Source organism: Halichoeres trimaculatus, unplaced genomic scaffold, assembly GCF_033239565.1.
Source record: "Halichoeres trimaculatus isolate MK-OKI-2021-1 unplaced genomic scaffold, fHalTri1.1 fHalTri1_scaffold_21, whole genome shotgun sequence".
NCBI lineage: Eukaryota > Metazoa > Chordata > Actinopteri > Labriformes > Labridae > Halichoeres > Halichoeres trimaculatus.
This window is the reverse complement of record NW_027437199.1, coordinates 12212309-12237731: the sequence shown is the minus strand read 5'-3', so window position 1 is coordinate 12237731 and position 25423 is coordinate 12212309. Positions and strand designations below refer to the sequence as shown.

Below are 25423 nucleotides of genomic sequence, written 5' to 3'. Positions count from 1 at the left end.
TTCAAAAACATTCAAATTTTTTTGCAAATCTGTGGCATGCAGTTAAAAACCTGTCTTCAGCAGGATTTTTAAATTAAACACTTTTGACTATTTTATAAAGCATAAAAAATGTCTAGAAAGAGAAAAGTCCAAAATTCACCAAGAAAATATTTTTTCTAATTTCTAATAAGCTGAAGACTGATTATCTTGACTGTACAATCATAAAAATTAAGCCTTTGTGAGAGACCACGATTTCTACAAAATCATTTGAGGTTTTTGGTTGTTTATGAATAATCAGTTATAAAACATGTTGAATAACCAATGTTGATGAGTTGTAGATGCATCAGTTTCAAGTTTCACTCTTATTGACTCTGAAGCAAAAACATCAGCTGCTTGTGTTATACAACAAATGTGAAATCCAGATCTGCTGTTAAAAATTTATTGACACAGAGTTAACGTCTTTCCATGTACAGTACATATGTGTGATCAGCTGACATATATACAGAAATATTTACCATACGCTATAAAAAAAGGGGGACATTCCTGTTCTTCTCCAAGTCTATTTGAAGGTTCATCCAAAAGTTCAGAACACTTAACTGAATGTGCAGCACAGACACATTTACTCTGGGGCAGTTTTATTAAAGTTAAAGTCCTACATCCTGGAACCCTGAGGTTTGCTATCACATTATTCAGACAAGTGGTGTGAAACAGAATGAAACAGACTGCTGCCCTTCAGTCAATGGCAGTTTACTGATAGTAAGGCCGATAGCGACCCTGATCTGGGTGGTGGGGTCCAGGCATCTGACTCTGAGGAGGAGGACCCTGCATTCTTGGAGGCGGGGGCCCTCTAGGAGCAGGCCACATTCCAGGACTCAGCCCTCCCGGCTGGCTGAACGGGGGACTGAGGGTGCCCTGGTCTTCTGGGAACTGCTGCATGGAGTTGGGGTTATAGTGATGAGGCGGGGGAGCGTTGACAGGGGGGCCGCTGTGTTGGGGTGGAGGTCCTGGGGGAGGGTGGTTCATGTAAGGGGGCATCTGGCCCATGATGTGCCCAGGTGGGGGGGTGATTGGTGGAGGAGCTGTGGACATGGGGGGAGGAGGGGCTTGGTTGTACACCATGTGTGGTGTCCCAGAGCCCTGAGGAGGGTGCTGCATGGGGTGGCTGATAGGAGGGGGAGGGGGAGGTGGGGGGCCAAAGTGCTGCTGTGGTGGCGCCATCATGTGGTGAGAGTGGGTCACTACAGGGGGCTGGCCAGGATAGTCACCTGGATGGTGGTGGGGAGGCTGACCAGGGCCTGGTCCAGAGTGTGAATCACGAGAGGAGGAGTCATCTTGAATGGGCACAGTGATGAGATTGCTGTGTTTGCGTGTTGTTACCGTGGCAATACGGAATGTCTCAGGACCAAGACCAGAGGTAGGGGGCGGGGCATCATGAGCAGAGGGTGGGGGTGGCTGACTGTAGGGGTCATGGCCACCGTGCTGGAGAGGGTTGGGGAGGTGGACGTGGTTTTTGGGCAGGTGAGGCGGAGGCACACGGAACCTTTCAGGGACCTCAGATGAAGGGGGCATGTGGACCGGCTCCTGGCGGCTTCCAGACTTAGCGGCCCTCAAGTGGCGGTGGTTGACATGTGCTTGCAGGTCGCGCTGAGACAGGTAGGTGCGTTTACATCCGGGCACAATGCTGCACATGTAGAGGGAACCACGCTGGCACTGCTCGATGCGCTGCACAGGGTCAGTGCAGCTGTACAAGGTGAGGCTGAACACAGAGACACAGACGTTAAACAAAGAAACACAAATGCAATCCCCTCTGGAATACCTCAAGCTCAAAGAGTCTAAAAGGTTTCTGTAATCATGTAACAGAGATTCAGGGTGTATTCATCATTAATAGTTATAGCCATAGTTAGAACTGAAACTTTGCTGCAGAGAAAACAATGTATGACACCACCTTCAAACACCTATGTCTGTTAAAACTCTATAGCATCAGAACATTCAAAGAGAGCACAAAGCTTTAAAGCTCACCCAGGGCACATCTTGTCCCCCTTCTTCTCATGTAGTAAAGCACAGTCGTAGCAGAAAACATGTTTGCAGGGGATCTGAGGAGAGAGTCAGAGTTTACAATCTTCTACATGAGCTGCTGACTGACAGCTAAGAAGGGTCGGTGAAATAAAACACATACCATTCTTCCATAGAGCTGGATAGGAAGACCGCATTTATCACAGAAGTGGATTGGTACTTCATCCCTTTCTCCGATCAAATTTAACTGTTGGAGGAAGGAAAGATTCATAATGGTGACTGCAGTTAAATCACTCAAACACAGGAATACAATCACAACCACTGAGGATGGTCAGACCTTATAGTCCCAGAACAGCTGTTGGGGGAATCTTCTCTGACTTGCAAAAACATCACCAGCTTTTGCTCCACAGTCAAACCTCTCTTCTGGTTTAAAGACAAAGTTATCTGAAAAACACAAAAGACAAGTAGTATAATGCATTCATGAAACACTAGAGGGATAAAATCCAGGAGTAAAATTAAATTGTCTGGCAAAACGAACTGGATCAAGATGGGGAAAATACAAAGTCTTCAGTTTCTGTCACAAAAACCTCTGAACAATGAGACCCTGCTTCAGCGCTGTAATAAAGCTCCGCAGTCACCCCAGCAAAAAGAGCACAACAGTGGTGCTTCAGTGTGTGAGTTTTTCATTGCGTAATGGGCAAAGCCTGAAGGCAGGACGTATAACTGCATGAGCTATACAATGACACACACAACACTGTTTAGCCCTACTGTTGGGACCTCGGATGCCAGCTTAGACCTCTATGACCTTTTATAGAGAATATTAAGCAGTGTGAAAAGGGCTAAAGTTGCAAGTGGGCAAAAAGCTTAAAGACAATCTTTCACAGGAACTTAAGGGCATTGCCAACACCCTGGAAACTGACCCACAATCTGTTATCCCTCTGAAAAAGTCCCTTTAGTTTTCCACTTCAGGGCATAACCGTTTACACTCCTTGATCTCACATCAGGTATAACTGTCACTGAGTTGCAGAGTTGGGAAAAAGACATCCAAGCACTGAGGTGATATCTAAGGTGTTAAAGGTGCAGCGGAGGCGTGCTTTAAAGTGATCAGGGTTAGGCCTGTCACGATAATCAATAAATCGATTAACCGAATGATAAATAAAAACGTCCTTGGTAAGTTTGCCAGCCTCGATAAACTGACACGTGCATGCACGTTTGTTTTCCTGCTCTCTTTCGACCAAAGAGGCTGAATGAGAAGATGGCTCACTGCGTCTATCTTTCCTGACATCGGGGTGCATAGGTTCGATTTAGCAGATTTATAGCAGAGTGAGCATCTGTCAAAAATGCGATCTTTGGGGTGAAGACGGGGCTGCTCGCGCACACACAGAGAAAGCTGAAGCGAGCGTCCTGAGGGGTAAGGAGGAAACACACGCTAATATGAGTGATGGCACGAAAGATACAGTTCTTAAGCCGCCTGCCACAGTCCAAGTGTGGGAATATTTTGTTTTTTATCAGAACGAACAAAGTGTGAGCTCATGAACACCAACGAGCTGATATGTCACATTTGTTTGAAAATAGTGGCGACGAAGAAGAGGGGGGTGCAGCGGAGCCTTGTTCTTTGACAATCCGCTCTTACTGAGACTTTTGGTCTGCAAAGTAAATAGAAATAAAAGCGCCAAATGGTGGGCACTCAAAGACAGCTACATTGCCAAAGAAATGCAGCCCTTCAATACGGTTGAAAGCCAGAAATGTTAAAAATGTTTGACAGACAGTACGGATTGACTGGGAAAAAGTTCATGTTACAAACAATTCAGGAACTGTATAAACTCCCTTTTATTTAGGCTCTAGTTTTTGTTGTTGTTGTTTTTTTCTTTAGAGACAGGGTCTATGTTTTATTGTTTTTGATTAGTATTAATTATTTTCATTGACATGTATTTTTTTTCTAAAAGAGAGTCCATTTCATTTTCATTGTATTTTTTTTCTCTTTCTTGTTTGTTAAATTTATTATATTTATTTTATTTAAAAGATCCTGACCTTCTAGTTACAGTTAAATACTCTTAAGAAATTAAAGTTTCTTGCTTTTGATATGGTGTACTCACTTTATTATCCCATTTATCATAAGTACATCAATAAAAAAAAAAAAAAAAAAAATCAAAATAATATTGATAATAATATTGCTTATCTGCAATAATATTTTGGGAAATTATCGTCTAGCAAAATTTGTTATCATGACAGGCATAATCAGGGTGATGTGAAGCTTGTGTGCAGATGCTTGACCAAGGAAACCCTTTATATGAAGCTCTTAGTGCACCACTGACAGATGTTGCATAGAAAGGTCATTTAGATCAAAATGGTACAAGCAACAGGTGTTTGAAGTTACTAAGCCCTTTAAAACACCATAACCTGTTCTGTGACCGAGTAAATTAATAATTCATGGCTGAACTTTATCTGCTCCTAGGTGCTTTCACTTAATTTCCAGTTGAATGGAGGAGCGATAATAGAACTGAAATCTAAAAGTTAATCTTTGACAAAGGTAGCAACCTAGTGAGCAATCTCTCTAAACCCATTCTTAGTTTTCAGACTATTTTTTTCTCGACTTACCATCATCTCCAGGGTCATTTTTACATGGCCTGCTGCTGGGTCTCTGAACACGGGGCGGAGGTTTGCTCCTCAGAGGCTGCTTTGATATGAGTTTGATGGGTATTCTTCGCCGAACATCTGGGCCTCCCAAACTCCCAGAGCCATCGCTGCCTTGAAGATCATTGTCTGCGGCAGGAAATTCAGAAAAAAAATCAAAATACAGTTGTAATCCCGATTTTCCAACATTCATGGAATCCATGAGGCATGTTTATTTTTTTTCTGCTTGTCCGTTTTTCTGAAAGCAACAAAAATCTTTCAGCATTAAATCCCAGTGAGAATCCTGCAGTGTGCATAAAGTTTTTTCTCACCTGCCAGGACCTATAGTGTTGTGTTACACTAAATCACGTGATACAACATGTCAACAAAACTGCAAGAAAATGCTCATGGTGGACAGAAACAACCACTCTTAAGTTTAACATGGCTTCAGTAAAAGTGACTCTAACAGTACACAGGAGGAAGCGCTCTGTCTGCAATGTGCCACAGACTCCTGTTTACAAAAGTGTTACTACAGCTGTAGTAATGTCCTACCTGTACAAAACAAACAATATTCACATATACTGAAGTCAATAAATCTTGATACCAAATGTTTTTATTATATATGTTCGTTAGAGTTCTGAGGAGAATCCGTGGTCCATGAACATATAGATCACTATTATGCTTGCTGCCCCCTGGCTCTTTCTAGAGCTGTATTAAGTGAGTAACCTGTTCTACTTAATGTAATTTTTGTCAGTAATTAAAAGACAACCCGCATTCGGCTTTCTGTTCAATGCTGTCCACAATTCGTAAAGCTGAAACGCTATACACCACTGTATAAAACTACTTATCGTGTTACGATGGGGATACATTTATGGAAGAGATGAGATAAGTATTACTACCATTGCATTCTCGTTTTAGCTAGCAACTGCATGTATTGCACTAATTTAGAATACATAGAGTCGTTTGGGTAGTTTAGTTTGAGGGCTTAGCGATAAAAGTAAAGAATAAGAATTAAAAATCTTTAAATATGAGATGACAGCACTGTCTTGTGGATAGCCAGCCTTGTTAGCATTATGCTAAGGCTCGCAGAGTAGCATTCGCGCCCCAACCATACACAGGGCAATTTGCAGTTTAACTAACAACTTAGAATTATATGCTTTAAATGTTGAATTGCTTTGTTGGCTGAACAAACTCAATTTCAACAAGTCTTGTGGTCATTTTATAGCACGAAGAACTTGGTGCTAACTTTGAGCGAATACCAGCGCTCCAGACTGTAGGTAGCATTAGCTTAGATCATGCTAGCTCATAATTTGTTTCACAGGTTAACGGAAAGCCGTAGCTAACCAAATTCAACGGGGCTGACGTGAGGTTATTTGTAGTTTTTCTATCCAATAAGATAGACAGTGAAATGGCTAAAACATAACTGAGAATAGTTTTCAAACATCGGCCCGGTTTTGCATTTTACCTACCGCTTTGGTCCATGATCCAACGAGTGAGCGCAATGCATCCTGGGACAGGGTGGAAGAGAAGGAGGTGAAGGCAAGGAGGAGGGGTAAGAAGAAAAGATCAAGGTAGGAGTGGATATAATATAAGATAAAATTGAAAAAATAAACGAAAAAACAATAATAAATACATAAACAAAACAAATGGAATCAACTAATGTTAAAGAAATAAATTAAACAAAACAAACTCTGAGGATGGATTGAATTCTGGAAAAATAAAAGTTAAAATAGGATTATATGAAATAAATTCAAGTTAGGCAGTATATTCCAAATTTACACACCAGTAGACTGAAAGGTTACAGTTAATTTAAGTTGCATGGTGAGTGTAGAAGGTGCAGTATGAGATACAGAAAAGGATGGGGGTACCATGGTAATATAACTTCTTCTGTTTGCATATTTCAAGGGCTTTCTGCTACATTGTGTTACATTTTTCAAGTTTCAAGTTGTACTTTTCAAGTACAAACCAGACTACATTATCTGCATGATACTTTTGTTTTGGTAGTATATGTACATGTTATTATTTGAGACAGAAATGGATGAGCAAATGGTGTTCATTTGCATGTGTGCGCCAAAACCTCACGCCATTCCTACAACCCCTTTTCATCAGTTCAGTTCCAGGGCTAGTTTGGAGCTGGTGCCTAATCTGAAACCACTTCTTTGTGTTTCTATCACTGAAGAACCAGCCCTAAGCTAGGAAAACTGGTTCCAGAGCAGATCCAGGTCCTTGCTGGGCTGGAAGATTGAACTGATTACAAAAGGGGTAGGATGAAGTTATTGTGCTTGTAGTGGCTAGGGCCGCCAAAAATGAGTGAGTCAGCACAAGTCAGTGCCCCATCATGCTGCACACTTATTTCTCTGGTTATCTCATTGTAATGGATAAGGGCCTGTGTCCATGTGCTGGTATGCACATTTTTATACACTACCAGAGCTGTTTAGTGTTTCCAGAATTTTGCATCCTAAGCACAAACACATTTTGGTGTCAGCTGTTTTCTGTTTCTGAGCAACTTTGTCAGCAGCAATAGAAGCTGGTGCTGAGAAGAAACTGCACGCCTTTTTCTAAAAAGTTCCAGCGGCAGAGCTGCTGCTCATGCCACAACACAGTACCAACTGTATGTTTTTAACCTTATTCTTCGTAAAATTTAATGTGATCAAAGCATACAGAATTCATGGTCCCCACAAAAGGAAGGAGAGGTGCAATTGAACATTGCAATTGCTCATACCAATGTAGTGGTATCCATACTTTTATTTTCCAGAACACCTTATTTTTTCCAGTTCTGCTGCTATCTGTGTTGAATATTGTGGTATTATTATTATTTTTTAGACTTTGTTGATTGTCTGCTTATGGCTTATGCACACACATACATGCAATCTGTCATAATATTATAAAAAATGTAGAAATGTCACTTGGTATCTTTTCAAAGAAATAACCCTGATGTAGTTTTAATACGTATTACTATTCCCTTGTTTCGCAACCCCCATGTTTTTATTCATTTATTTATTTTTTTAGATGTTTAGTTTCACTGAATAAACAAAGATAGCAATGTCGCATCATTCCAACACAGTCCACATCCACACTGCTCAGCTCAGTACAGTGCCTGAAGTCAGTGTGCACGTGCCCCATGTACTCTCCTGCGCGCTCTCGTCCCATGTCGCCATTTTGATTCGAAAAATATGACTGAGTTTTTCCTGCTTTGCTTGCTAAACTTAGCCCCGCGTTTGAATTATTGTGTATGTGAGTACGAATCATACACTCTTATTTGAAATAACAGTTAATCCTGTTGCTGTTAAGAAGCCATTGTCGTCGGGGAACTGTGTATTTGGTTGACTTTAAAAGCAGATTTGACTAACGTTAGCTAAGTTGAGCTAGCTAACTGTAGCCTGACCCTTCTTCAAAACAAATCACTAAGGCTAATGTATGTTAGCTAACACTGCTAGCTGGTTAGCTGAAGAGCTAGTGACTTAGTCTGCCTGACGAAAAACTCCACCAACAATCTGATACTCACGGAAGGAAAAGCACCAGACTCTCAATCAAAGGTAGGTTTTGACGAAAGGATCGGGATAAGTTTGAACACTTTGCAAACGTTAACTGTGCTGCTTCATCGACAAAGTTGAACTAAGTTGAGAGCTGTTTAACTTTGCTAACTGAGCTCAGGACACGTTAACTGGTAGAGGCTAATTAGCTTTGGTGCTAATCAGTGCAAAGGAGGAACTAACGTGAACGTTAGCTGAACATTTGATAACTTGACAACTCAGGGAGTTATAATCAAACACTATTAAGAAACATATGTTTCCTCAATCGGTCAACTTTGCTGGGTGTTCCTATATTAGCTGTGATATTTCAGGTTGTTACGTTACCTTGTTTTAACTTTTGTGTGTTTGGTTGTCATCGAGATCAGCCAACGTAACTTTTGTCCTAAGTAATATGTGACTTTAAAGCCAGATAAATTATTAGCTATCGTTTGTTTTTATTTGTAATAAGATAGTTAAGCTAGATATTTATTCGGTGAAGACCCTCGGAGTTGTTTGAGGCCAGTAGCGACGAAGCATTTCCAGGTTGGTAAAATCAGAATTTCACATTATTTGGGTCGTATTTGTTTGTTTGTTCGACACAAACTAAAACATCGCATATTCTCTTGTACAAATAAATGAATAAACAAACCTAGAAATCGGCGATCACTGTGGTATTCATGTATTTGTTTCATGTTTCTTGTATTATTTGGTCGTGGTGCCTCCACTGGAGTTGAAGTAAACAGAAATCTGAGCTCCAACCGCAAGTCAGTTGATGTGCACTTCATGCCAAGACTACAGCATCTCAGTTTATATTTCTTAAGCTACACGCGAGTGTGTCTCTTATTGTTATAGTCCTAATAAATAGGCAGAGGTGGGAGGAGTATTGTAATATTCGACTGAAACAAAGGTACAGTTACTCTGATGGTATTTTACTGTGATCGATTTTGCTACTTATGGAAAACACTGAAATTAATAGACTTTTTACAACCACAGGAAGCAAACAAGTCTATCAGTAATTATGTCAACTTGTTTCAACAGCTGTTTCAAACCACTGCAGCCAGGCAGGTGTCAAATAAGGAGACAGACTAAAGATGACCCTCTTTTACATAATTCACGACCAAGATTCTCACAGGAGCTTTTAGAACAAAGCTCTTTTATTTAAATTAACTTGACCTGACTATTTCTATCATGATTTGACCCTAGATTTGTGATGCCAACATACATTGGTGGCTTTAGTGTAACCAACATCTCTTTATTTCTGAAGAGATTTTATTGACACAACACTTGAAGTTGAAGCTGTTTCATCCTTTCTTTTGCAGCACTTTGCAGACCCCCCCAGCACCACAGGTTGTCCAACTTTCTGAATGTTTCATTCTAATTAAACTCATGTTGACCCTTACAAGTTATTGACCTGGGGTGGTCAAACCTATGAACAACTTTACATGAGCACTTCTTGTTGGGATTTCTGCATAAGCATGCATTTTTCTTCTCTGCTACATGTTAGTTCACCTGACAGTCAGGTGGTAGAGGTTAGCCAGTTAGCTGCTGGTCAGCAGTTGATGGAAAGCTTGTGTCATTTTGCCTTTTCTCTGTTTTTGTTCTTGATTTTGAAAAACAGTTATTTAAAAGAATGCAAGAACTCAAATAAACTGCTTATTTATAGTCACTAGATTAAATAAACTTTCAGATCTTGAGATTTCATGTTTTTCTTAACATAGAGCTCTGAACAAAGCATACAGTATCTTTCAACTTGTAGTTCTTTATCTATTGTTTGAGGTTACACTTCACCTATCACATGCTCAACCTCAAGTTATCGAAGTTTCAAACCTGTACTTTTTTGATAGCCAAAACTTTTTTGACTGCTTTGAAAAAACAAACTCTTGTCCCCAGTCAGGGACCATCCAGACAGATATTCACCTTATCTTGCAGCTTTAGTACATAAAAGTGTACGAGCAGTCTGAAGTGCACTGTTCAGAGATTGTTTGATCATTTGTTAGCACATGCTGTGCTTAGCGTCTGCTACAACTGTAACATTTACTTGTCACCAGTTTTCATTTAGAGAGACAGAGAGCGCGCTCATGTGAAGTGCGAGTAGGACTTCCCTTTGATTTCACTGCTTTCTGAACTTACTTAATTACCAACTACTGTTGGCTTTCAACATCCATGCCTTTTACATGTGCCATTGTTCCTCATTTCAAGGTCTGTGAGCGAGTAGACTGTTTTTTGTTGAGGTTGCCTCTGGTGGGTTCTATTTTGGATGTAAAGTCAAGCATTTGCTTTCCTGCTCTGTGTCCACAGGGAGCGTTCAGCGGGTTATTATTGCACTTGTGTACTCTGTAAATGTATGCCAGATGGACGCTGCTGCTTGCTGCTGCATGTACAGAGAGGGGTCCTCCTGAGGAGAAGAAAAAAAGAAAGAGAAAAGGAGGAAGCACTTTAATTTCCTCCTTCAGTTTTACTTCCACCACCAACAGTTCATAGCATGTTGCTAAGAGAGACGCGCGGTCGCTCTGACAAAGCCAGCAGATGTAAACGTGATTTGTCACTGCTGGGGAGTTAGGTTGTCTGGATTAACTGCCGCAGTAACCAAACAAGAACAGAACAAACCAAACGTACTTTCAAAGTCACAAAAGGATCAAATACTTTATTGTTTTTGATGCATTCTACATTCTCCAGCCTCATGAAGTGAGAAAAGCCTCTCGTGCGAAGGTGACTTTCACTTGTCTTTTAGTTGCATATGGATAGAGTTGCTCTGCTTTAGTGTATTTCTTCACAAAAATCAGCTTTGAGACAGGACTTACTCTTTTATTGACACTTATCTTTGCATTTGCATGTATGCTGGTGAAACTTTAAGCTCACATCAGGATTGGTGATAACTAGAGTTCGACCGATACGGGATTTTTGGGGCCGATACCGATACTGGGGGCAAAAAAAAGCAGATATCCAATATATCAGCCGATATCCGATATATCGACCGATATCCGATATATCGGCTGATATAAATAATTGATTCATTGATATACACAGGATATATACTGTATATAATCAAAAATCATTATAATACCCATATGATTCAAGACAGAGACAGAACACTATTAAATTAAAACAAGGAACTTTAATTATAAAACTGTCAACATAAGAACTGTAGTGTAAATCAATGATAAATTAAAAACAAGCTGTAAACACAATGAATTAAGAAGTAAAACTGTAAACACCTTAAATAAAGAGGTCAAACTTTAAACACAGTAAGTATTAAAAAGAATTAAAAATGTAAAGACAAAATGAGCAACTTACACAATGTTAAAACGCCGTATTATAGTCTTACATTAGATAATGGTGTACGTGTGAATTAACAGTAGCATTTATCTCTGTTTATCTCACAAAAAAAAGCTACTAACACGATGTTAAAACGCCATTCTATAGTCTTACATTAGATAATGGTGGACGGAGGGGCCGGGCACTCAGGCAGTGTGCAGCCCAACACACAAACACACAGGAGCAGGAGCGACAGAATCTCTGTAGAGCAAAAATGTTTCTAATCGGCTACATTTTGGCAGATGTCGATTAATCGGCCGGATTCTTGTGGTAACATTTGATTGCAGCTCAGAATTGCTCTCATTGCCTTTCCATATGAGAAAAGTCACCAGTTTGTCATTTTCATTCAAGAGAAAGTTACATTATAAATGGTGCAGCCATATCATTAAAGAATTTTTGAATGAAATTCCCTTATTTATTTGTTGTCGCAGGAGTTACCCTTAAGATGTGCTTTTAAAAGTTGTGTCCTAGCCTGGAGTTGAGGAAAGTGACTGAAGTGTAGAGGAAGCACAGTGTCCTGTTGCTGCTGCTGAGTAAACTGAATCCTACATCAGAGATACTCCATCACTGTCCTCTCTAACACCGTTATCATTAGCGTTCAGTAGAAAAGCACTAAAGCCACATTGTCGTGACTCACAGGAAGCTTGAGAAGCGATTTATTTGAATCTGTTTGAGTCCATCAGGAATGAAGGTACATGTGAATTTTGTACATGCTATTTGCATTGAGTTACACATTAACAACATTAGACCATAGTCACTAACAACGGGTAAATCCACATGTTGCTGTGTGTGAGGATTTATTCCAGCCAGTGAGCACAGACTGTTTTACTGTTTGTTGTTGTTGCTCCAGTGGAAAATCATCACATTTTGGATACAAATCTTCACACAAATGACACATCATGACATCTCCTTTGACTTTTTATTTGCAGATATGTCTGAATCTCCTCCTGATTGGAGTTTATTAGGTATGACAGCTGATCTGTAATCTGTATGTTTCTTTCTTGTCCTGTCGTGCAGGTTATGGTGAGCCTCTCAGCGTCTCATCTCCTACAGAGGCCTGCGTTCTAAGAGGAGACCCATGCTGATAAATGCCAGGCCTCGCCACACTCTCTGTCGTCTGCACAAACACAAATGCCTGCCTGCCCGTGGGGGAGGTCTGATTAAAGATATCCACATTTCATCCACTGGTATGAGAACTTTGCTGTGTGGCATATTCATGTTTTCATATTAACATGGGGACAATACCTGGGCTATAGTAATCCAAGTGTATACGACTTTCTACCAGAGCTTAGCATGGATGTAGCACAGGTTTTTTTTTCCTCGGCTTGATTCACAGGCTCAGAAGCTGTGTTGTTTAACAAAGATAGAAAAAAGGGATTTTCACAGCGCTGAGAACTTCTTCCTGAGTTTGCTCCCTGAATACAGGGGGTGACCTTTCCATAACCTCTCTGCAGTAATTAGCTCCACCGTCAGTGTCCTAGTCAGAGGCCCAGTAAATTACCTGGATACTGTACTCCTTTTTATTAACTGACATACTTCTCTTCTGTGACCCCACCTGGTATTCTTCAGCCCTGGTGACGGTTCAAACAACTAAACAAGCTTAATTTCCTTTCTTTCAGGTTAGAAATCAACTAATTTAACGATAACAAGCATCCATGCACAAGGAAATGATAAATGACTAGGGATGAGTTAGGATTTTCAAATGTTTGAAGTGCTGTCCATTTAAAATCAAATAAAAATGTGACTATTTTCCTATTGTCAATATATTTCTTTTCATGATTAAAAAAAATGTTAAAACAAAATGAGGGGAACTGTGAGCAAAACCAGATTTAGTGTTTTTTAATTTAGATTTATCATAAAGAAAATCAGGGTTTTTGTGAATCTGAAAACCAGAAGCTCCTCTGCGACAGAGTCAAATTTTGTTTGAAACGCACTCATTGAACCCTCTGTTTTAATTTGACTATGAATGATGTGAATGTTGATCTAGGGATAATGTATTTAAGCATCTAACTGACGTCTCTGTATGTATCAGTTTCTTTCATGTCCTTTCTGACTGATTTCTCCAATGCCCCTCCTCTACCTCTGTGTTTGTTTCTTTTCCTCTCCTTCTTTATCACTCTAGGGCTGCGTCCCCCGTCCCAGCGGCCACCATGTTTTGGAAGTTCGACCTGCACACCACCTCCCACATCGACCAGCTGCTGGACCGGGAGGACGTGACGCTGCGAGAGCTGATGGAGGAGGATGATGTCCTCCAGGAGTGTAAGGCCCAGAACCGCCGGCTGCTCCTTTTCCTCTCCCAGGACCACTGCATGCAGGAGCTGGTCAGCCTCATCACCACAGAGCCGCCTGCCGACCTGGAGGAGAGGAGTCGCTTTAAGTGAGTCTGCAATGTTGGCAGGGGTTGTGGGTGGATTTGGAGATAGTCATGAGAATTTGATAGCAGACTTTTGTATCCAGTGCTCTCCAAATGCTACAAAAGCAAAGTCCTTCGAACTTGGCCTGTTGTTTTGGTGTCAGATTCACTGAAAGAGACTTTTCACAAAATAGCGTTTTGATTAAAGGATAAGTTTGGTTCATACAGCTTTTACATTGTTTATAGAATGAAGTAGAACAAAATACTCACCCAGAAGGCTTTCCTGATCCAAGCAGTGCTTCGGGAGATATTTGGATCCAAAATCGTGCAGCGGACGTCTGTATAATGGGATCCATCGGAGCATAGACGGCGCCGCTTCTAAAACTGTTTTAATCGTCCAAAAACTCATGTTTTTCACCAATATTCCATCATGGTCCGCTCCGGGTTAGTCCTCTGCTGCAGTCTGTGTCACTCCAGACAGCGCTGTGTGACTGTACTGACCTCTGAACTGACGAAGACTTTGTTAACGTTTGCCCCTCAAAGAAAGGAGTCAGCTCTCTAGAGAGTACTGCGCATGCGCGGAGGGGAAAACGAACCGAACTTATCCTTTAACCAAGCTTTGAACCTGTTTACTGCAGCTACGACCTAGAAAAACGTAGACATCACTGACGTAAACCAGATTAATTCTGAATCAGTCTGTCTGCTTCTCTTGTTATAGTGTAATTTATACTGATTATGAAGTCAGTTACGACATTGCCAGAGACAAATGTACAAGGAAATGCTGCCATCAGCCTCAGCGTACTGGCCAGCATTTGATTTTTTGGACCCGTCTATGTCTAGGAAAATGGAGAAGATTTCCACACTGTTACTCTGCGCAGGGCTCTTTCTAATCGTCAATCTGTGTTTTTTTTAAGGTTTCCCAACATTGCTTGTGAGCTCCTCACATCCGATGTGTCAATAATAAATGATAAACTGGGTGCAGACGAGTCTCTCCTCGAGATGCTTTATCACTTCCTTGAGCAGGACCCACCACTCAACCCACTACTGGCCAGCTTCTTCAGTAAAACCATTGGCAATCTCATTGCCAGAAAAACTGAACAGGTATGTTTTAAATCAAAGATGCTAACAAAAAGCTTTGTTGGCTCTTTTGGAAAACAGAATGGGTGACTGTGTTTGTTTCTCAGGTGATTACCTTCTTAAAGAAAAAGGAGGGGTTCATTGGTCTGGTGCTGAAACACATCGATGCTTCTGCCATGATGGATCTGCTGCTTCGCCTCATCAGCTGTGTTGAGCCTGCCCCCTTGAGGCAGGAGGTCCTCCATGTAAGACCTCTTAAAGTGACATCTGTGCACCTTCAGTGATTGTAAACCAGCTTCTAAACAACCTAACACGGTTTATGTTTCCCCTCCAGTGGCTGAACGAGGAGAAGTTGGTGCAGAGACTCACAGAGCTCATCCACACAGGCAAAGACGAGGAGGTGAGGATCAGACCTGTCACCATGTGTAGGTTGAAGGAGCAGTTTTTTTATTCAGTTTTCTGAACATACTTGTTAAATTTTGTTTCAGAGACAATCAAATGCATCCCAAACACTTTGTGACATCATCCGCCTTAGTCGAGACCAGGCCAATCAGATGCAGGAGAATATGGAGGCTGACCCACTATTGGCTGTACTAGAGTCGTAAGTTTACTCTGCCTTTACACTGAGTTACTCAAATGAAAGTGGAAACACCACAAGTCTGAGTGAGTGGATTATTAAAGATGTGTGTTATTTTTTACTTACATCCTCAGTTACATTCTGAGTTTTCCTAGCATGCTACTAAAACTAAGTGTTGTCAACCTGTTCCTCTTCTCTGCTTCATCTGTCATCCCTACGAACGTATTTTACCTGCCAACACCAAAAGCAACATGCTCAGTTTAACCACAACATAGCCTGACACATGCATGTCATGTCAGAGCACATCTGCTGGTTTTAGCAGCAAAGGAAACCACACACATCAACTCTCATTTCTACATGTGAGTGTAGACACGTCCACACAGGCAGAGATCATCAACAAACTAACACTGCTACCTAGTGTGACCTTGCTGTTCATGAGTGGCAAATTTCCCATCTGAGAGATTTTCAGGAACCCCTGAGGCCCTCAGCTGACGGAGCCTGTTTTACTGCAGCTTTTGATTTTTGTGTTTCCTAAACGGTGATCGTTTTGTTCGTCTAGGAATTTCCCTCAAGAGCTCTAGAAGAAACCTGGATGAGCTGTTTGCTGGCTAATAGAGAACTCAGCATGAGTGATTTTTCAACATCTGTCACTATTAATCTTTGTCTTTCAGGCAGGAAAGTGTGGCAGGGCTCCTCAAGAACATGTTTGAGGGGGAGAGGAATGAGGCCTCCATCGTTAACGGAACTCAAGTGCTACTTACCTTACTGGAGACCAGGAGGTCTGGGTGAGTCCTGGTTGTTTTTGATGGTACATATCAGGAGATGGTATGTACGCCTTAAAGGTATCAAGAACAGAGACAAGAAGTTCAGTAACACAAAAGTTAGATATTCTATAGTCAAATGAGACTTGCAGAATATTGCATTCTTTTTTTTCTACATCATTTATTTCGCAATTTGCCATTTTTTTTAATTGGGATGTGATATTTAAAGTCTTGTCACCTTCTGTTTTTGTCTGTGTCCCGCAGGTTGGAAGGGCTGATGGATCTGTATTCTCAGGGTTTTGAAAGGTCTTACACTGTCAACAGCAGTATTTTAAATGCCATTGAGCCCCATTTAAAGGACTTCCAGCAGATTCTTCTGGATCCCCCCAAGGTAAAGGCACAGAGCATTATCACATGTTTGCCACATGATGTGGTTAAATTTACATGTAAAGAATTGTCAGTTTATTTTACCCCTTAAAAGGTGCTTTGATGATTACTAAAGAAGCATCATTGTGGTCTGTGTTACTCCAAAGCTCTTGGTTTTTGTTATTTTATGATAGTCAGAACTTTTCCTGATGCAATATCTTTTCATTCCTGCCACAGAAAAGTGCAATATTGACGACCGTTGGCGTTCTAGAGCAGCCACTGGGGAACGCCCGCCTTCACGTAGCCCGGCTGGTGGCCTCCCTGCTGCAGACCAATGCCCCCAGTATCTGCCAGGAGCTCTGCAATCTTGCCACCATGGACCTACTACTGGTGAGCTAAAAAGATAAATTTACTCACTGTTTGTGTTTTTAAAAGATGCTTGTGTCTGAAAACATTGCATCAGATTCCCACGTTTGGTATGAAGCCAGGAATCTCTGATTACCGCATCACACCACCTGATCAAAGGGCGCTGACCGTGACTCATGTGGAACAGGTTCATTCATATAAGAGCGTCTGGTTGTTAATAGATCAGCAGTCGCCTCTTGTTTCAGTTTAACAACATAGCAGCACTGAAGAAGTCAAGTCAACTTTTTGATTCAAGTATCCACAAAAGCAGAAAAACACTCAGAAACTGACTTTTGCTTTGTGAGGAATCTTGAAAACTGCAAGGACAGTAGTCAGTCAGTTTGTAGTTATTTTGTTCAATGAAGGCCATGAACTTAAATGTAGTTCAAAAACAGAGCCCGAAACTGATAACAGACAAACACAAAGATGACAAGCTACAAACAGATACAGCTCTGATTTTGTGCCATTCGTGGAGGAAGCTGATAATCCAGTCAGTGAGCATCAGTTTGTCCTGTTCATACTTCTGTTTTCTGTCTCCCCCCTCTCTTAAAGGATCTGTTCTTCAAATACTCCTGGAATAACTTTTTGCACTTCCAAGTGGAGCTCTGTGTGGCGGCCATCCTGAACCATCCATCCTCAGAGGAGCGGCCCAGCCCAGGCCTCCAAAACCACGACGGGAAGCCTGCAGCAACCAGCTCCGAGGCGCCAGGGGAGGCAGTGGAGACAGGCCGGACCAGTGACCCACAGACCTCCATCCACAACGCCCTCGTGGCACATGTAGGTGTTGTTTTGAGCTCATGAAGCTGAACTCAGAACTTTCTCTTCTGTGTTTTTTTGTAAACAATATTTTGATTCTCCCTCTACATTTTTCTCTAAAATTCTGTTTCTGTTGAACCCTCAGCTCTTTCAGAAGTGTCATTTGGTACAGAGGATCCTTGATGCCTGGGAGGAGAATGACAAAATACAGTAAGAAGCTTAGTGTGTTCAAATTCATGTAAACCTCATGCTTTAATTGTTTTAAAGCATTTTCAAAATTTCCCAAACTATGTACTTTGAAATTTGTCCTGCCTAGTGTGTTGATGTGAAGTAAATTGAACACTGAAGCTAATGAAAGTGTCTCTGTATCAATCTCAGAGCCGAGGGTGGCACCAGAAGAGGCAACATGGGTCATCTGACCAGAATCTCCAACATGGTGGTTCAGAACCTGGAGAAAGGACCAGTACAAGCCCAGATCACTGACCTCATCAAAGGTAGTATTCTTAGCCTGGCACAAAAATGGTTACTATGAAAACAAAAACAAGATAAAAATTAGCTCATCTGCTTTTTCAGAGCTTCCAGAGGACTGCAGAGGCCGCTGGGAGAGCTTCGTGGACGAGACCCTGAGAGAGACTAACAGGAGGAACACAGTGGAACTGGTAGGACACGTTCAGAAGATATCTAGATCATTTCTCTGCTCAGATTTCTTTAATTTTCTTTTTCTTCTCTCCCATTTTTAGCTGTATCTGTGTAGAGAAGTCAGCCAGGCATACCACTTTTATTTTAAGCTTGAATAAAGTGAAAATCAAAGCAACATTTGTCGGAAGTGTTGTTTTACTGAAAAGAACAAGTTTTTTTCTTACTGAGCACGTTTGAGGCAGATGTGAGCTTCACAAATTAGAGGCACATGTTACATACACAGAAAGATAAGATACAAAGAGATCAAGTGTGATCTGTCCAGCCTCTAGGGATGTGTAAAATGCTTTTCAAGTGTGAATGTGTTGACCAAACTTCTGCAGGTGAGCACCCACAACATGCACTCCTCCAGTGAGGACGATGACATGGAGAGTCCCTTCCCCAACGACCTGTCTCTCCAGCAGGTAGGATTGATGTTGAACTAAGCAACAATGAACTGGTGTCTGTATTTCCATATCGCGCTCTAATAAGAAGCTGTAGCTGACTCAGACCACATCAGTCTGATGTTTTACCTGTTAGACTCACCTCAACCAAAAAGAAAACTTTTACCCAGAGTTCAAAGACTGAAATTTAAAACACCCTCAGCCAGCGGGAAATTTCAACTCACTTCAGATTTTGTTTTTAGCCTCATTCATCATTTGAACAAGTGTTGGATTTCTTCATCTGATGAATGGATCTGGACTTGTCCCCCTTTCTTTATCTCCTCAGGCCTTCTCAGACTATCAGATCCAACAGATGACCGCCAACTTTGTGGATCAGTTTGGGTTCAACGATGAGGAGTTCAGCGAGCACGATGAAAATATCAAGTAGGTCACGAGAGTCTGGACGTGTCACATTCCTCTCTTAGGAAAATGAAACAAGATTTTTATTAGTCTAAAAAAGTTTTAATAGATTTATCTGTTTTGTGTTATTTCTGAGTGTTAGTTTTTAATCTTACATCTCTTTTCTTCTCCTTCCTCAGTGCTACGTTTGACAGAATTGCCGAAATAAACTTCAATCTAGATGCTGATGATAATAGTGTAAGTGTTTGTGTCAGACTCTGTTTTATAGAAATATAATCAGCTCAGTGTTTAGAAAATACTTAATTTAATTTATTTTTATTTTATTTATTGCTGTATTTGTAAGAAAAAATATTTCTTTCAGTAAGACTTGTTTCGAGTTGTTGAATCCATTCTGTGATAGCTGTGTGTGGGAACCTGTTACAGTGAATAACCTGAAGGTGGTGTTTGTTCTCAGGCCAACGCGGCTGCTTTTGAAGCCTGCTGTAAAGAGAGGATACGCCAGTTCGACGATGCTGAAGAAGAAGAGGACATATGGGAGGAGAAGGAGATGAACTATGCAACACAAGTCAAATCCAGAACAAGGTAAATTTTGAGTAACAGGGCATGTTTTAACCACTCGTTTACCTGTTTGTCCTTTTTAAACATTCATCTGCCGTCTCTCTTGTTTCAGGTTCGGTGTCACCCAAACCTCAGAGGGAAGCTCTAGAAGCAGCTTGGAGAACGGAGGCAGAGAGCGGGACCACGGCTCTGAGTCTGACGAGGACGAGGACTCTGAGCAGAACACATCAGATTCAGGTGAAGAACAGCAGCTGCAGACGCAAAGCAAACCTTGGGTTTTCGAGTCGACTCCTCTCTTAACGACAGATTCTCTGGCTGTTTTCAGGTCCAGGCTGGACGGCAAACTTCAGGGACTCTAGAGGGACTGCAGCATCTCAGACCCCAGCAGGATGGGAGAGCTCAGGGGGGAGCGGAGGAGAGGTGCAGGGAACCGGCTGGGCCAATTTCACTGAGTTCCAGCCTTTCAGCGGGTGAGGAGCAAACTCAGGTCACAGCGTGTTGATTGATCCAACAGACGCCTGTGTTTCTGCGTAAAATACTGCGGCATCTGTGAAAAGACCATCAGAGGATCCAAACAGCTTTCATCAGCTGTCATATCTCTGCTGATTTATGACTCTTATTAAGGTTTTATTACACTCTCCTAAAGAAATGGAGATCATGGACAGTCTTAACAATATCTTATCCTCTTCCTTCTTTTCTTCCCTCCTTGATCTGCTTCAGCTCAGAGACTGAGCCCAGATGCAGCTCTCCTGTAGAATCCAGCGGTGGCAACGCCGATAAACAAGCCAAACAAAACCATGAGAAGAGTGGTGAGTGCTGACCTAAACACCACTTTATGTCCTTGTATTAATGTCGTAGAAGAAAAATGAATCCACTTCTTGACATTTTTGTGCCGTCAGACAAAAGTTCCTCTGGTACTTGGCCGGTAGGAGGGGGGAAGAAGGCTCCTCTCGTGGCCTCAGACAGCAGCTCTTCCGGGGGATCCGACAGCGAGGAGGAGAAAGGAGAAGATAAAAATGCTGCAGCAGCTATCACCTCTGAAACCCCCGCAGCCCCCGCCAACAAGACAGCTGACCTCAAGAGGTTTGTGTTTTAATCTAAAAACCTCCTCTGCTGACCTGTCCACGCTGCACTTCTACACACAGAGCTGATGTGTGTTTATAAGCATCTATATTTGAAACATAATGACCACATTGAGATAATCATAGACCAGAGCAGGATTGGAAATTCCTGCTTGCGTGTAATTTTGCCTTTTTAAGTAAAGTATGAAGAGGAACTCTGCAGAGACAAGAGCTCAAAAAACAGAAACAAGTTCATGTCAAAGACTCGGTTCAAAAATGACTACATGAGAGGACAAATATACATAAAGATATACAAGGAGAAAAAAAAGTTTCGGAGGACAACATTAGCAGAAGATATGAGAAAGTTTTTGACAGAGCAAAAAAAATGATTGAATCAGATTTAGGAAAACGGGACATTGCAATACTGAGAAAATAAGGGTTGAAGCATAATTTAGGGAATCCTTTTCTCTGCTTTACTAAAAGCCCATTTTCTCAGATTGGAGGTGCAGCTACAAGCTTCTGTTGTTTTGGCCTCTGGGAGGTGGCTCCACAAAGCGAGCTCAATTTTGTTTTATTTCCTCAGGCTCAGTGGACATTCACATTAGGGATACACTGATCCAACTTTTCTGGTCTCGATACCGATACCTGGACTTTTGGTATCAACTAACACAGGCACCCACATGTTAAACTAGAAAAGCACCCAGAGAGCGCAGAGCTCCACCAAGCACATTGTGATTCTCACGCAACACTTTAGTCCTACTTTAATGTTATACTCCCTTTCAGCAGACTGTCTGCTACAATTTGGTGTTAGCTGCAGGTTTGTAAGATAAATTACCTGACAGTGTTGAAAATTATCATAACCCAGTACATTTTTCATATTCCGGATCTTAGCATTCAAAATATTACCATGTAGTTTTACATCTGTCAGAAATGATGGTGACCTTGTCTTGTTTTGTATTGCAAAGCAATCCAACCATTTATGGTTATTATATACACATATGGTGAAAACAGCCCTATCTGATGATAAAGATTCCTTTAAAATGTCCTGGATCCAGACGGTGATCCAGATCACCTCCAAAATTTAATCACATCTTCCTTATCACATTTTGAACATTTTCGGGAAATTTCATCGAGATCTGATTGTTAGTTTTTGAGTTATGTTGTTCACAGATAAACTCTCCCAAAAACATAACCTCCTTGGCAGAGGTGATGAGAACCTACATGCCCTACTGTGGGATAAGACTGGTAATGTTTTGGGTAAAAGGTAAATAAAAAAGGTATGTGGAATACCTGAAGTTGATATTTATTTAAACTATAAAATTTTAAAATTTTACCATCAGTTTGGTTCAAACACTGCTTTTGAATTTACTGACATTACTATTTAATTGTAAAGTTTTATACCCTGTGGACCATTAAAGCAGCAAAGGCCAAAGAAGTGCATCAGAGGTAACATTTCAAATCAAGTGGCTAAGAGCGCTGGTTAAAGAGATAAAAACCACATAAAGAGAAACACCTCCATGAGCCCAGAATAGAACAAACCGTGTCCTGTTGTCTTAGCAGTGAGGTCAAAGGTCAACTCCAGAACAAAGAGAGGACTCCAGCCGGGGGCGGGGGCTATTTTGCCTGTACACACAGTGCTACAGCAGCAGAGAAATGAATAACAGTGTGTGTCTGTGTGTGTGTGTTTTTCCTGCAGTGAGGAGAGTCCGGTGTCTCTGGAGAAGCTCTCTCTGTCAGATCCTCCTAAAGCGTCAGAGCAGCCACCTGCTGACGACTCACCTGTAGCGACGCAGACTGACAGGAAGTGAGTGCTGCTGTTCACACTGCAGAGTTTTCTGTTTGCTTTGATCTGTGTGTTACTCAAACATGTGGCACCATGTGAAGTGAAATAAACACACACCTCTGACTGTGTCCTCCTGTTCCCCTCACAGAGAGGACATACCCCCGCCTCAAGAAGTGTCGGTGAACGGGCCGGTCTGAGCGCGTGCAGACTGCTCACAACCATCTGTGACGGTGCGGCGGACTGTCAGCCTCCTCCAGAGTGACTCCCCTAAAATAACCTCACTGCAACTACGGTGTTTTTTACTGAATCACTCTGCCATGTTATTGGACCTGGACACTGCCAATCAACACCAAATATGAGGCGGCGGAACGCGTAAAACAAATAATTAAAAAACGAGAATCCAACAAATCCAACAGACAGAGCGGAGGAGCGCAGAGGAGTCATCTTCAAAGCCTTTTTTCCGATGTTGCACATGTTTACGTGCGGTTTTAATGTAGCAGCGACAGAATCCGAGGGGTAACATCGTCATTATTATTTTTTTATGTCCTGAAAGATTTCTCTCCTACCTGTTCGAAGCTGTTGGAATCCCGTTATTTGGGATTTTTTACATCCTCACCCCTGAATGGATAGCACAGGCTAACTTTTAACAATGCCTCAACAATAAATACCTTTTTTGACAGCATTTTTTCTTCAAGCTTACAGAAAAAGCACTTATGCAGCCATTTACTGTACATTATAGCACAATGTAAGTGTTCTACCCTCATCTCTGCTGGCTGTCTTATCTGTCCTCTCACCCACATCGAGGTTTTTATCCATCCTTATGTTTTTTTTTTTGTTTTTTTTTTCTTTCTTTGGTTGCTGTTGATGAAACATCTCGTTGTCACCAGGTTTCTGAATGTTTGAAGTGCTTCAGGAGGGCCTGAGGAGGAGGAGGAGGAGGGGGGGGATGAACAGAGCTCTAATAGTATTACTGTCTTTTTGCTCATGTGCAATAATGTCAATGTCAATTAGCCATTTTATTTAAAAGATGAAATTTCTTTTTAAAAAGAATCAATCTAGCGTCACATTGGGTTCGAGGTTTGGGCAGACAAATTTGGATATAATCTCCTCTGATGTTAAATTTTGATCTCCTTTTATTTTTTCTTTTTAGTGCATGTATAACCGGTTCTCTGTTGACCTAGCTAGTGAGCTAAGACCTTCTGATTGTAATGACTTTAAGTTCTTATTACTATTCCCCTGAAATCAACCAAACATTATCTACCTATATACAAATATTATCTACATTTAAAAGTAATTTTACAAGCAATCTTGAGATTACTCTTGTCGTCTGTTCCTTTTTTCTCTCTCCGCTGAGCACTTACTCACAGGGCGAGAGTGGCATCTGGTTAGAGTGACGCTGTATTTTTTTTTTTTCCTTTTTTTTTTTTTTTTAAGTTTAATTTTATTTCTCTGAGCAGCAGGATTTGAACGAGGACAGGTCGGGGCTCTGCAGAGCTCCAGGCCTCTTTGGTGTACTTAAATCATTTGACAGCGATCAGGTTCTACGATCATTGTTAAACAGAAAAAAACAGAAATTAAAAGTGTCTGGTTGACCACATTAATACCAAAACTTGGCTTTTTGCCGTCTTCTTGTTGTTTTTCCATGTCTGCGTTTTTCCAGTTGTCTTTTCATGCTCAGACTGTAGAGCCCAGGTGCTTCTAAGGCGTCACAGTCGCCACAGGGGGATGTGAGCCCAACAAGGATCCTTGGAGAGGTGTGTGCTCGGAGGTCAAAGGTCAGCTGAACAGTAGCCGTGTGGGCAGCTAGTAAACAGACTGACTGGCTCTTAACTGCTCCTGATTTTGAAAATCAAAACCTGAGGTGCTCTTTGTGCTGGAGGTTGGTCAGATGAAATTGTTTAACCCTGTAAACGTGTGTTGGTTTAGTTCAAGCTAACCCTCACAGCTTTCTTACAGACCTGTGTGCTGGAAGCTTGAACTGTGCTGTCAGTCGCTCCTCTGCTCAATAAGACCTTTGCTTTCCTCTCATTATTGAGCCCTGGTCAGCCATGACCTTGTTACTGGTTCGCTGATTTTACCTCCTTGGTCCACTTTTCTTTGGTGCTGCCCCCTGCAGACCAGGAAGACACAGATAAGGATGGGTACCCTTTTACATTTGAAACAATGCGGTACAGACGCCTGGTACCTGGCAATTGCTACCAGTACTCAACAGTACCAATTTTTCGCTACTTTTTTGTGTTTATGTGGTAAAAAATATCAATTTGTTTAATATTGAAACATGTTTTATTTTTCAATTTAACATATTCATTCTTCAATATATAACCTTGCAATGCTGTGTTCATGTCCAGCATGGAAAATCACCTACTCTTCCACTCCCTCACAGTCACAAAGATACATTTAGGTACCTAAACATGGTACCTTTGGATTCTACATGGATCTGTACCTGGTAACTTTGACAGAAATTGGTTGGTACCTATAAAAGTACCTAATTCGGTACCCATCCCCAGTGCCAGAACCGCTCCCTGCTCCCAACACATCACCTTCAAAGTGATATACATGAATGTCAATGTTGGGTCCTGTCAGGATGATCTCTTTGGCGTTGTGAAAACGTCATCTCTGAGCCATAAAAAACAGGAACAATCTAAAAGGGATGGGTACCGAACTGGGTACTTTTAAAGGTACCAACTGAATTCTGTCAAAAGTTTCGAGTACCGATTCACAAAAAATCAAAAGGTACCATGTTTAGGTACCTAAATATATCCTTGTGACTGTGAGAGAGTGGAAGAGTAGGAGATTTTCCATGCTGGACATGAACA

General features: G+C 41.4%; 2 protein-coding genes across 3 annotated transcripts; one reads left to right on the top strand and one right to left on the bottom strand.

Moving 5' to 3' along the window:
- Positions 1–383: 383 nt before the first annotated feature.
- Positions 384–8193, bottom strand: cbll1 (Cbl proto-oncogene-like 1, E3 ubiquitin protein ligase). Of its 2 annotated transcripts, XM_074697742.1 has the most exons (7): positions 8111–8193; positions 6075–6113; positions 4591–4755; positions 2330–2436; positions 2156–2239; positions 1999–2072; positions 384–1735 (listed from the first exon to the last, which is right to left on the bottom strand). In XM_074697742.1, exons 2-7 carry the CDS (start codon positions 6085–6087, stop codon positions 727–729), a joined length of 1452 nt encoding a protein of 483 aa, XP_074553843.1. In that variant the 5' UTR covers positions 6088–6113; positions 8111–8193; the 3' UTR covers positions 384–726. The 2 variants fall into 2 exon arrangements, with proteins under 2 accessions (XP_074553843.1, XP_074553842.1); XM_074697741.1 differs by lacking the exon at positions 8111–8193 and having other exon boundaries at positions 6075–6150.
- ppp6r2a (protein phosphatase 6, regulatory subunit 2a) lies at positions 7729–24286 on the top strand. Its single transcript, XM_074697739.1, has 24 exons — positions 7729–8141; positions 12450–12619; positions 13555–13809; positions 14700–14886; positions 14970–15107; positions 15197–15262; positions 15351–15463; positions 16111–16224; positions 16465–16591; positions 16804–16956; positions 17524–17748; positions 17873–17937; positions 18106–18221; positions 18301–18386; positions 18747–18827; positions 19132–19229; positions 19385–19442; positions 19660–19787; positions 19876–20000; positions 20089–20233; positions 20484–20572; positions 20663–20846; positions 22521–22628; positions 22756–24286. Exons 3-24 carry the CDS (start codon positions 13583–13585, stop codon positions 22802–22804), a joined length of 2682 nt encoding a protein of 893 aa, XP_074553840.1. The 5' UTR covers positions 7729–8141; positions 12450–12619; positions 13555–13582; the 3' UTR covers positions 22805–24286.
- The last annotated feature ends 1137 nt before the right edge of the window (positions 24287–25423 follow it).